The sequence below is a fragment of the Gadus chalcogrammus genome, chromosome 18 (assembly GCF_026213295.1).
Source record: "Gadus chalcogrammus isolate NIFS_2021 chromosome 18, NIFS_Gcha_1.0, whole genome shotgun sequence".
Classification (NCBI taxonomy): Eukaryota; Metazoa; Chordata; class Actinopteri; order Gadiformes; family Gadidae; genus Gadus; species Gadus chalcogrammus.
In genome coordinates this window covers 22,323,214-22,335,990 of record NC_079429.1, presented here as the reverse complement: position 1 = coordinate 22,335,990, position 12,777 = coordinate 22,323,214, and the positions used below count along the sequence as shown (strand labels likewise).

The 12,777-nt window shown below is 42.1% G+C and overlaps 1 protein-coding gene across 2 annotated transcripts; it reads right to left on the bottom strand.

Moving 5' to 3' along the window:
- Positions 1 to 273: 273 nt before the first annotated feature.
- On the bottom strand, positions 274 to 9,641 carry LOC130371308 (uncharacterized). Of its 2 annotated transcripts, XM_056577043.1 has the most exons (11): positions 8,865 to 9,641; positions 8,650 to 8,745; positions 8,395 to 8,545; positions 7,905 to 8,114; positions 7,763 to 7,819; positions 6,810 to 7,591; positions 6,485 to 6,671; positions 6,268 to 6,389; positions 5,927 to 6,155; positions 3,905 to 5,327; positions 274 to 3,794 (listed from the first exon to the last, which is right to left on the bottom strand). In XM_056577043.1, exons 6-10 carry the CDS (start codon positions 7,455 to 7,457, stop codon positions 5,104 to 5,106), a joined length of 1,410 nt encoding a protein of 469 aa, XP_056433018.1. In that variant the 5' UTR covers positions 7,458 to 7,591; positions 7,763 to 7,819; positions 7,905 to 8,114; positions 8,395 to 8,545; positions 8,650 to 8,745; positions 8,865 to 9,641; the 3' UTR covers positions 274 to 3,794; positions 3,905 to 5,103. The 2 variants fall into 2 exon arrangements, with proteins under 2 accessions (XP_056433018.1, XP_056433016.1); XM_056577041.1 differs by lacking the exons at positions 5,927 to 6,155; positions 6,268 to 6,389; positions 6,485 to 6,671; ... (4 more) ...; positions 8,650 to 8,745; positions 8,865 to 9,641 and having other exon boundaries at positions 3,905 to 3,985; positions 4,260 to 5,085.
- Positions 9,642 to 12,777: the final 3,136 nt, after the last annotated feature.

Genomic DNA, 12,777 nt, shown 5'->3' with positions numbered 1-12,777 from the left:
GACGCTGATTGGCGAAATTATGTACTTTTCTGCCTAGCAACGGGGGAACCATTGGCTAATAATTCAGGCATGTGGGGCTGAGCGAAAAGCGCCCCACGGAAGACATCTGCTTCACCAAAATTAACGTTGAACATGTCAGTGAATGAAGATTTAATCATGGGGGATTCTAAAGATATTCTAAAGTAAATGCATTACTCGAATGCAATTACAATAGATAAATTCTCAAAATGAGAAAAAATATATAAATATATTTAAAAAAGAAAAGATGGCCGGTCGGCGGGAGGGCGGCGCCCCAGCGCCCTCTATACACTAATCCGCCGCGAAATCTACGGGGGCCGCCATCTTTGCCTGTCGCCATTGCTGCGTTGCTGGAATGTTACTTGCCGCTGCCCTCTAACGGTTTTTCAGTGAAAAGCATCCTGCTCGTGTAATTTTCGTAGTGACAGGTGGAAACAACATGAACAATTGGGTAGATGATGTCAGGCACTGGCCAAAACTTACCGATGAAGGTAATTTATTGACAACGTAATGTATTAAGATGTGTATTGATTGATGACAACAATAAAACCCAGCTGCCATTATTAACTGTGTTTGCTAATATGTTCACAAGCTTCACAAGTTGCAAATAGCTAACCATGACCAGTTGTAGCAGTTGTAGGAATAAAATACACGTTCTTACAGGTATTCAGGATTATTTCATTAATCGTCTGGCATGCGATGAGCTGCAGAACTCAAACTTCAGGGCACTGATTGAAGGTCAGAATTATTTGAGCTCCGGATGGATTGGCCAGATACTACACGTCATCGCAGATCAGCTCATCATGTTAAAATGTGTCGTGAGGTTTTCACAGGCAGTGAACTCGTACCATAAGGTATCAGTAACCATACAGAGAGAAGATGGCAAAATTCTTGAATGTGTGTGTGACTGCGTGGCCGGCCGAGGGAAGTGTTGTAGCCATACAGCAGGACTACTGTACAAAATTAAAGATGCAACAGCAAGAGGATTCACAGGCCTGGCCTGCACAGACACAGCATGTGCCTGGAACCGGTCTACCTGTGACAATGTAGTTCCAGAGACTGTGGAAAATATGCAAACAGGTCCCAGAAAATGTATGAGTGTAATTTCTACTGCATTTGAGACAGATGAACAGGTTATTGCACATTTGTCAGCACCAGACATGGTTGGGTTATGTATGATTCCTGGAACCATTTTGAATCATGTGTTTACTGCTCAGCCACAGACTGCACACACTGCAATAGGTCCACCTATTGAGCATACAATGTGTGGAGAACAAAAATGCACCCTTTGCAACACAATATTTGAAACTTATATAAAATGTGGGGAACAGGACAGGCAGAGATTAGAAACGGAGACCAAGGGCCAGAATAGTCAGCTGTGGCTGGACCAAAGACAAGTAAGAATCACCAGTAGTGAGGCATCTGAGGTACCAAAAAAGGCAGACCCAACAAACTGGGTTGAAAGAAAACTGAACACAAGGTTTTCTGGAAATGAGGCTACTAGGTACGGTCAACAAGCTGAGCCTTTGGCTAGACAATGTTTCGAGCAGACAACAGGGTTTACAGTGGAGACTACAGGCCTGGTTGTGCATGATCAAGAAAATTGGCTTGGTGCCAGTCTCGATGGCATAATCACAGATACAGACAGAGATACTATTCTAGAGATTAAGTGTCCCACAGCAAAGAAGCTTGAAGCACATGGTGGCAGTCTACTAAAAATGATAGATTCCAACAAATACGATGTTAGATTGAGTGATGGAAAGTACATTCTGAGGGAAACAGCATCTGGGTTAGGGTACTACTATCAGGTCCAGGTGGCAATGCACTGTGCAAAAAAAAGGAATTGTAAATTTATGGTGTGGACCCCAAATGAAAATGTGATCGTGGATGTACCCTACAACGAAGAGTGGACAATGAACAAAATCTGCCACCTGAAGAGGGTGTACTTTCAGCATCTGCTACCAGCAGTAGCAACAAGAATTGCACACGGGGTCATGAAAGTTTGTGGGCTCAAGTAGCTATTACACTTTAGAGATTAGATTAGGCTTTATCGATCCTTTTGGGATGACTCCCTCAAGGAAATTGATTGTCCAGTAGTTTACAGAAAGAAACACAACACAATATTAAATTATATACAATATAAGATAAACAATACACTCTTAGATAACTATAAAAAGTAAAATAAACAGTAAACAATAATTATAATAATATAAGATAAACAATGAACTTAACTAACTACGGTAACTATAAAAAGTAAACAAAAACAGTAAACAATAAACCCTTAGCTAATATAGAAAGTAGAGATAATAATAGAAGTAAAACAGGATTCAAGTAAAATAAAAGATAAATGTAGAGAACTAGAGAGGATAAATATAAATATAAATAAATAAATGTAAACATATATATATACATATACACATGCACACACATATACACACATACACATATATATACATATACATATGTGCTCTATAATGTGCTCTTTAATGTGCTTTCACATGACAACTTACCGGTAATACACATAAAGAGTTTGACATTTGTTCACAGTTTAAACCTGTACATTTTAACTAATTACATTGTTGTCTGAAACTGTTGTTTGCTCTGTTGATTTTTCTGTTGAAATACAAATTGATATTTGGTATACTGTACACAGTTCAGGTGTTTCTTCTTCATTCAGTACTGTTACGGATTAACTGAGGTTGCAAATTACATAACCCTGCACAAATACTTACAATCTCATCAACACTTTGCACCCTACCACACATAACATTACACAAAATCTTAAAATTTTTCAGCCTTCGAATTGCTCGCTCAATGTGAATTCTGACATTCGCGAGGCGTCGCGTGGATGTCACCTCATGTTCAGACAGCTCCTTACGTCCACGTGTGAATGCAGGAAGAGCTAGACTCACTCCTGGAGGCAATATATCCATGATGGTGAATCCGCGATCTGCTAAAATCTCATCACCAGGGATCAGGTGATGAACAAAACCACTGTTCTTTGTTATGAAATTATCACTGGCCCTTCCACCAAAAAGTTTTGATACAAACATGACATAGCCATTGGGGGCAATACAGTATAGGAGTTTATATGTGTTATGATGTTTGTAATTACTATAAGTTTGTGATCTTTTTCTTAAATTCCGTGGCCTTTGTACGAAGACCTCAGTACAGTCAATGATGCATGTAGCTTTAGGATAATTTTGGTGAAATGACTTGGGCCTGATTCTGTTCAGCGTATCCCTGGGCAACCAAGCAATCACCTTTTTCCTCATAAAGCTGGCAAGGATTGGTCTCCAAAATGTAAATATTTCAGATGCCGTGCTTCTACTCACCCCAAATCGTTTACCCAAGTCAGTAAACAATAAACTCAAACGGAGTCTCATTAAAACAAGCAAAAGCTGTTGATGGACGGCCAATTTGGTATTAAGTGGTTGTGAGCAAAAAGTCAACAAGGCTAGCAAAAGTTGCCAGAAACTGTCAGCACATAAACCTGTATAAAATATAAAGTCTTTCTTGTTTAAATCATGTGCTGATACTGACGGTGTTGGATCCGTTTGAGTGCCACAGTCCTTCAGCCGATTGTTACCGCTGCTGAAACTGTAGTTGTGATCACATAGATCTGGCCACTGGGTTCCGACATCACAATTCTGCAGAGGCATATTCTCCAAATTCCCAACATCCACATCTGTTTCAATAGCTTCAGGTTCAGTAGTTGAGTTCAGGTGCAATGGCTGAAGACATCTTCTTTTGGGGGGAGGTCTAGCTGGTGTTACCTAAAGGGATAAAAAGAAGAGAGATGTGCATTAGTTAAACATGACAATCAAGCATATTTAAATCAACGAAATGCAATGCAATAATATGGCTATCCAAGAGACCTACTTACATGACATTCATAACCCATGATCAACACAGGATAGGGGTTTTCTCTTGTGGGTCGTCCGTCAGGAAAATGTATCCCACAAACCTTAGAGTGATGAAGATAAATACATAATGAGCAATACATTGGTTGTAAAAGTACTTCTCAAATAAGTGTGAACAAGACAGCACTTTAAATACTATAGCACTCTGCACTTTCTCTTATTTAACGTCAAACATTGACGTTAAAAAGCTTCTGCTTTGTTTTCGCCTGTGGCTATCGATATTGCTAGCAAACTTAGCTAGCGCTGTTTCACTGTATGTTACACCCACTGCATGCAACCTGTGGCATTAACAGATTGGACAGTCAGAGCCAAACTTACCCAAGTGTTCTTGTTTGGCTGGAAGCCATCTCGGTTAATGTATTTCATCCACTTTTGACGCACATCTTGGTCCTCCGCTCGACCAGGAATTCGATGCAATCCATAAGGCCGTATACATGGGCAGTCAACGTGGAGCAAAGGTTTGTGAATTTCACAAGCGGCTTTAAGCCAAGCCTGTATTTTCACACTGTTGTTAAAACAGCCGACCACACAACATGTTCTTCCCGGCATAATTGGACAGCTTATGCACTAAAAAACCCGAAAGAAAAAGGAGAAACTTATCGCATCAGCAACAACCGCCTACGGGGACCAACACCTACTTCCTTAGCAAAACACGGCCAGTCACGTGATTCCAGCAACTCAGCAATGGCGGCGCTACTTTACTTCCTGTTTCGCCGGATTAGTGTATAGGCGAGCCGCCAATGGCACTTACTGATGTAACCAGTAACTGATGCTGTGTACTCCTCCAGGTCAATGAAGCCGTCGATAGTTGCTGCTTCCCTAAACATATGCCAGTCGGTGCACTCAAAACAGTCCTGGAGGGCAGAGATGGCTCCTGCTGGCCAGGTTTTCACCTGTTTCTTGGCTGGTCTGGAGCGTCTGACGAGCGGTCTGTATGCTGGGATCAGCTTGACGGAGATGTGATCCGAGTATCCGAGGTGGGGGCGTGGCTCAGCCCGGTACGCACCGGTTACGTTGGTGTTAACAAGATCCAGCATGCTCGCCCCTCTCGTCGCAAAATCCACATGTTGATGAAATTTAGGAAGCACAGTTTTGAGATTTGCATGGTTGAAATCTCCAGCGACAATGAGCAGTCCTTCTGGGTGAGTGTTTTGGAGATCTCTCATGGCAAATAAAAGGGTCTACATCCCACAACCACGTATTCCACCAGCGATGAACAGTACTTTGAGACTAGGGCAGAGTTGTTGCACCAGTCAGTGTTGATGAAAACACACAGTCCGCCACCTCGGGTCTTGCCGCACAGTGATGAGTCCCTGTCGGCTCGATCCGAGGTTAGTCCGTCTAGCTGAATGGCCGCATCCGGGACTCGATCGTTGAGCCATGTCTCTGTAAAAACACAGACACAGCAGTCCCTAGTCTCCCGTTGAGTAGTCCGCTGTAGTCGGATGTAGTCCAGTTTATTCTCCAGGGAGCGGACGTTGGAGAGCAGGATAGACGGGAGAGCCGGCCGGCTAGCGTTAGCTCTTAGCCTAGCACGGACGCCGGCTCTCTTGCCCCTCTTACAGCGTCTCTCACATCGCTTTCGGCGCCTCCTCAGCTGGGGCTTGGGGGTTTACATAGCAAGCCAAGAGCCTGTAGTTCGTTTAGAAGGTCCCCCGATGGTACAACTGCCGGACTGCGTTTGAGTTCCAGTAGAAGAGTACGATTTATACGTTTAAGACGCATAGTTAAACGTATAAATAGTTATAATAGTAATAGTTTATAGTTTATTCGTTTGACATAGTTGAAGACACATAGATTACGATTTAAATACACATAAATAACACCGTATTTTTGCTCTCGGGGGGTCGCAGCGAACCAGTCGTGCCGCCGCCATGGCAACAATCCCAAGTTTTTTAAGTTTTAAGTGCAGCATTACAAAAAAATATTTTATTCAAGAATTCAAGTTGTGTAAATGCTCAACTAATTGGTAGCAGCAGACATACCTGTATGTTGGAAGAGAGTCATGTGGTTGAGGTCTTTCAACAGGTTCTTGTTCAGTACGTGGTCTGACAGTGTCTTGAATGCAGTAGAGTCGGTTTGCAGCCATTTCTTCCTTCTCTGCTGCTCTTCAGTGAGGTCCCGGTGGTAGCAAGTCCTCTCCTGTCCGTCTTCCTCCCAGCGATGTATGCCACAAATGTGATGGAGAACGGACGTCCAGCGGCGTTTCAACTCCTGCCAAACCACAGTTTTTCAGGGACACACAAACATTATACCAAAAACCCGAAGTCCAGAAAATAAGAAAAAATCAGTACAGAAAACAAGAAAAAACATTGAATTAACTTGCCTCTGCATGACCCCCGCATGACTGGCAAGACCACCACAGGTGATTAGTAATAGCCTTTAGCCAAGGCTGCAGATCGTTGTTTTTTTTGTTGTTTGCAGCCGCAGTCAACTTTTTCGTCAGTCCTATGAAATAAAAGGACAATGAGGGTAGGGATGAGAGAAAAGAGGGGATGGGGGAGGTTTCAACAGAGACTGATTGCATTTAGTAAAAAGCTTACCTTTTGCAACATGCCAAGGGTCAAACTGATGCTGGATGTCAGAATAGGTCTCTCTCATAAGCTTCCTGATAGAAGGAGAGCGGTCTGTAGTGATGACATCCACTCTAACTCCTGCCTGAAGCAAACGGTCCAGACCCCTTCGAAACCCCAGGGTCTCCATGGCTGGTGAACTAGGCGCCTCTGTAACCTTTGTAATGACAATCAGTGTATGTTATGAGTGACTCCTTCACCTTCCACCAATCACTCAATTGCCCCCCCCCCAAAAAAAATAACGTACAACTGCAATGAGAGTAGACAAGCATTATAAACATTTCTGTCTATTTACCTGAACTAAATCCACCATGATGATTTCCTGTGTTTCATTACTCATGAAACTGTGTGTAGTGTACTTGGCACTAAATCCAGGTGAATCAGAACGACCATCACCGCAGATTGAAATCCCTCCACCAACTGTCTGTAGTTGTAGATTGCTCATTATATCTTCGTGATGGTCACGGTATGCATACTCAATTACAGGTATGAGGTAGGTGGATTGCAGGGAGTAAAATGTAGTCTTCTTTGGAATTTGGAGATTCAGTAGTTCAGCCCAATCAAAGATTTCTGTGAAAGTTGAACCTGTGAACAGGATGGATGAGACAACCAACAGGTTGTTTTCGGGCATTCCACGCCGTTTAGAACATGACTCCCATTCACCTGAGTGTCCTTTCATACAGCTCCACTTGATGTGTATGCGGGTCCAACTAGTGGTCACTTTCTTGTCTTCCTCTTCAATTAAAACTCCACACTGGTGGCATGTTGTGAAGAGCTGCATTAGCTTGGACTCGTTGACTATCCTTTTTTTTTCTGACCAGTTCTTGGTTCCTGCAGCCGAGAGTATGTCAGGTATGTCAGAGCTGGAGGAGCTTGATGTGCTGAATAGTGGAACAAAGTTCCTGTCAACTGGATGACTTGGAGAGGCCTCAATTGAGCTCATACTCTGATCCAGTGGGTTGTCATCTTCAGCTACTGTTTTTTCCTCATTTAGAAACTACAAAATTCAAATGAATATGCAAATATATCTACTGTTTCAATTGTGTAGTGGACAACAGATGTCTATTGCCGGTGAGCCTAAGAGCAGAGAGACCGGGTTAAATGTAACTGTAAACATGAATCAGACAAGTAATTGTTACATTTTTACACTGCATTGTCCTTATATAAGAGCGTATAATCATTGTCAGCAGTGTATGAAGTCATAAATGTCAAACAGCTACCAGTATTTATTTGAGTTCAATCTCTTACTAGTGCTGATGGCATTTGGATTTCCTTCGGCTGGCCTGATGCTGCACTGTGGGTCACCTATACAAAAAACATGAATGCAATGAAAATACAGTTGTCACAGATCACAATAAGAATGAAACAATCATATAAATCACAAAATTACCTCAATTGACCTCCAATTTCTGAGAGGACTGAAGGCAAAATAGAAACCAGATGAAGAACGCAGTTTCTGTGGGCGTGGCGAAGCCTGTTCTGGAGTGGAGATGAACATCTTCAGTGCACCAGAACACTCAGTTGAGTCCTTGGATGATCCTGGTCCGGCGGAGTCCTTTTTAGGGGTGGACTGTGGTACAGTACACATCTCCTGTGTTTTCTTTTCAGATAACAACAACAATAAGATATAAAAATTGAATGTATTAAAACATAAAGACAAATAAACAACTATCATGGATTGTAAAGGACGACCCCTTTTTTTTCCTGTACAGCTACAGCTCATGGTCCAAGATGGCGCCGCCCATGGCTGCTGTGGTGTTGTGGAGTGTTGTTTAGTGTGTTTTCATGTCTGGATTTGTGTTCTGATGTATCTCTTATGCAAGAGAAGATCTCATATGTCTTAGGGACACCCCCTTGGACATTTTCCCTATTTTCCTCACCCGATCTACGGATGTACTTGATATCCTGGTCAGAGGAACCGCGGTCTTCACCCAGGCTGTGAGGTGGGCTAGACGCCAGCGGGGGAAGAGAGCTGGCGCTCTCGCCAGACTGCGTAAACGCGGCTCTCGTACTCCACTCCCAGGAATATTTCTGACAAACGTAAACTCACTATGAAATAAAATGGACGAACTCCGGTGCTTGGTAGCGAAAAATAAGGACTACCATTCTGCAGCAGTTTACGCCATCACAGAGACCTGGCTTTCCGAGGACGTCCCAGACGCAGCAGTACAGCTGGAGGGTTTTCAGCTGCACCGAGCCGTCAGGGACACACTTTCGTCCGGAAAGGTCTGCTGTGGAGGGGTATGTTTTTTCGTGAACGAGTCCTGGTGCACTGACGTGTCAGTTATAAAACAATACTGTTCAAATGCTTTAGAATTCATTATCATTAACTGTCGCCCGTTTTACTCACCCCGTGAGTTCAGCTCCTTTATTCTTGCTTGTGTTTATATTCCACCCGACGCGGCTGTCGATGAGGCACAGAGTGCACTAGCCGAGTATATAATGGATGTTGAACGTATATACCCGGACAGTGCTGTGATCGTGTTAGGGGACTTTAACAAAGCCAATCTGAGCCGGGCTCTACCTAAATATCGGCAGCAGGTCAAATGCCCCACTCGGGGGGAGAGGACGCTTGACCACTGCTATTGTACCATCAGGAACGCATACCACGCGGTTTCCCGTGCTGCGTTGGGTAAATCTGACATGGTCCACCTGATCCCATCCTACAGGCAGAGGCTAAAAATGTCAAAACCTGTAGTTAAGACGTACAGTATATGGAATAGCGAGGCTAAGGAAAGAACCAGCGCATGGTTAGAGCGAGCTGGCTGCGATATGGGCTATGTGGAGTGGGCGGGGGCTGAGGCTGGTAACAACTTCGATGCGTACACCGATACTGTGACGTCATTCGTCAGCTACTGTGAGGAAGCGTGTGTTCCAACTCGAACCAGGGTTAGTTATAATAATGACAAACCCTGGTTCACTGCCCAACTCAGAAGACTGAGGTTGGAGAAGGAGGATGCCTGGCGGAGGGGAGATAAGAGCAGGTTTAGAGACGCCAGGTATAAGTTTGAGGCAGCTTTCAGGAGGGCAAAACATCACTACTCTGAGAAACTGCAATATCAATTCTCAGATGGTAACGCCGCCTCTGTCTGGAAGGGTCTAAAACAAATTACCAACTACAAACCAAAACCCCCTCGGACCACGGATAACATTCTCCTTGCTAACGAGCAGTGTTGGTCAAGTTACTTGGAAAAAGTAATTAGTTACTGATTACTGATTACTTATCCAAGAAAGTAATCCTGTTACTTTACTGATTACTTATTTTCAAAAGTAATTAGTTACTTTACTAATTACTTTACTTAGTTACTTTTCAAAAACACAGTAGCTATAGGCAAGGCAAGGCAAGGCAACTTTATTTATATAGCACTTTTCATACACAAGGCAGACTCAAAGTGCTTCACATATAAACATTGTCATACAATAAAATAAAATAATAGATAAGTAAAAGAAAAACATATGCAAAGAAATGGGTAGAATAGAAAAAGGCATTTTAGTATTAAAATAGAAAATAAAGGCAAAGTTAAAAAAGCTTTTTAGAAAGTGCAATGTATTTAAGATTTTAGCAGAAAGCTATAGCAAACATAAAAGTCTTCAGTCTTGTTTTAAAGGTGCTCAGAGTTGGGGCAAGTCTTAAATCCTCTGGGAGTTTATTCCAGCTATTTGTTGCATAGTAACTAAATCCTGCTTTCCCATGTTTTGTGTTTACTCTGGGGATAATTAACAGATTGGTCTCAGAGGATCTTAGTGGTCTAGAAGGCTGATGTAGTGGAAGCATATCAGTTAAGTATTTTGGGCCTAAACCATGTAGGGATTTATAGGTTAGCAACATGATTTTAAAATCAATTCTCTGACCTACAGGAAGCCAATGTAACGATTTCAGAATTGGTGTAATATGATCAAATTTTTTGGTCTTTGTTAGAACTCTAGCAGCAGCATTCTGAACAAGCTGAAGCTTCCTCAGAGTTTGTTTTGGGAGACCTGTGAGGAGACCATTGCAGTAATCAAGCTTACTAGTGATAAAGGCATGTACAAGTTTTTGTAAGTCTTCGGTGGACATGAGCCCTCTAAGTCTTGCTATATTTTTAAGGTGATAATATGCCGATTTTGTAACTGATTTGATGTGACTGTCAAAATGTAAATCTGAATCCATGATAACCCCTAGATTTCTGGCTTTGATTGAGGTTTTCAGGGACAGAGAGTGAAGGTGTTGGGTTACTTTAAGCCTTTCCGTTTTAGAACCAAATACAATTATCTCTGTTTTGTCCTCATTTAGTTGAAGGAAATTTCGGCACATCCATTCCTTCACTTGCTCAATGCACTGGCACAGCAGATCTATGGGCCGATAGTCATTTGGTGATAGCGATACATAGATTTGCGTGTCATCAGCATAGCAATGATGGTCAATATTGTTATTTTGCATGATTTGCCCTAGTGGGAGCATGTAGATGTTGAATAAAGAGGGTCCTAAGATCGAACCTTGTGGGACTCCACATGTCACATTGGTTGATTCTGATACAAAGTCGCCAATGGAAACAAAGTAGTTCCTATTTTGTAGGTAGGACCTGAACCAATTTAAGACAGTGCCTGAAAGCCCCACCCAGTTTTCTAACCTTTCCAGAAGTAATGTATGGTCTACAGTGTCGAATGCAGCACTGAGGTCAAGTAGCATTAGTATTGAGGTTTTGCCAGTAGGTAGTCCAACATTTTTGTTTGACGTGGAGATATTGATGGCTCGTCTGATACCTTCAATTTTATCAATATAAAAAGCTGCAAACTCATTGCATTTCTGCGTGGAATGGAGATCAGGTGGAATTTCTATTGGGGGGTTGGTCAGTCTGTCAACAGTTGCAAATAGGGTTTTTGCATTATTAGTGTTGGTTTTAATGATATTGGAGAAAAATGTTTCTCTAGCATTTTTTAAGTCTAAATTGTAGGCACGGAGGCTCTCTTTATAGATATCATGGTGAATATGAAGTTTTGTTTTACGCCAGATGCGTTCAACCTTCCTGCATTCCTTTTTCTGTGCTGTTACAGAAGCAGCTTTTCTCCAGGGTGCCTTTTGCTTTCCAGAAATCGTTTTAACCTTATAAGGTGCAATGACATCTATGACTTTCAAAATTTTCAAATTAAAGTTTTCTACAAGATCATCAGCAGAACATGGGTTTAGAGGTGGTAGCAAGGAGATGGCCTTTTTAAAAAGTACATTAGAATCTTCATTGATATACCGTTTTTTGACAGTGTTTGATTTTTTCTGTATGTCGGGAATAAAAGATATGTTAAAGAAAACACAAAAGTGGTCAGACAAGGAAGGATCAGTCACAGAGAGATCAGAAACATTGAGGCCCTTTGTGATAACCAGGTCTAGAGTGTGCCCCTTACAATGAGTAGCCTCTTTCACATGTTGAGACAGTTCAAATGTGTCCAAAATGGTAAAAAGTTTTTTTGCACACTTGTCATTCAAATCATCAGTATGAAAATTGAAGTCACCAGTTATAACTAGACAGTCAAATTCTGTGGAGATGCTAGACAATAATTCTGTGAATTCATCGAAAAAATTTGCAGAATATGTGGGTGGCCTGTAAATAATTAATAGGAGAACTCTGGGGGAGCATTTCAATACAGCACTAAGGTATTCGAACGATGGAAAATCACCAAATAACATCTGTTTCCCCTGAAATACATTTTTAAATATAGCAGCAACCCCTCCACCTCTTTTTCCAGATCTACATGCATCAAAAAAGTTATAGTCGGGAGGAGCTGTCTCTATCAGAACGGTTGCACTGTTATTTTGTTCCAGCCATGTTTCAGTTAAAAACATAAAATCCAGTTTGGAAGTGTTAATAAAATCATTAACTAAAAATGATTTGTTATTAAGAGACCTCACATTAAGTAGAGCCATCCTGATGGTGCTGTTGATAGGCTTTAAGGTTGTTTTTGGTTTGGAGGCAATAGATATGAGATTTGTGAGGTTAGCAGTGTGTCTAAGTTTCCCTTTGTTTACTCTCTTAGTGGTTACAGCATGAATGTGAAAGTTGCCCTGCTTTGACGTAGGCAACCTTGGGTTCAGCAGATTATGAGAAACTTCCTTTATACTGTGTCTACGGCTGAACCCTTTTTTGTCTCAGTAATACTCAGGACTACTATCAGTACGGTGGTGGGGGTGGGGCGCCATCCTCCTGGGTGATAGCAGCCTGCGGCCATGACGTGGCGATGCTATCATTGACACAGATGCAAGTTTGATGCCAGCATATTCCAGTTTCTTA

Bases quoted from the DNA above. Each gene is read 5' to 3' on its own strand.
- LOC130371308 (XM_056577041.1), bottom strand. From the start codon at position 4,490: ATGCCGGGAAGAACATGTTGTGTGGTCGGCTGTTTTAACAACAGTGTG. The intron at 3,986-4,259 runs GTAAGTTTGGCT...CATCACTCTAAG, and splicing joins AGCCAAACAAGAACACTTGG to GTTTGTGGGATACATTTTCC. The intron at 3,795-3,904 runs GTAAGTAGGTCT...TTATCCCTTTAG, and splicing joins TCATGGGTTATGAATGTCAT to GTAACACCAGCTAGACCTCC.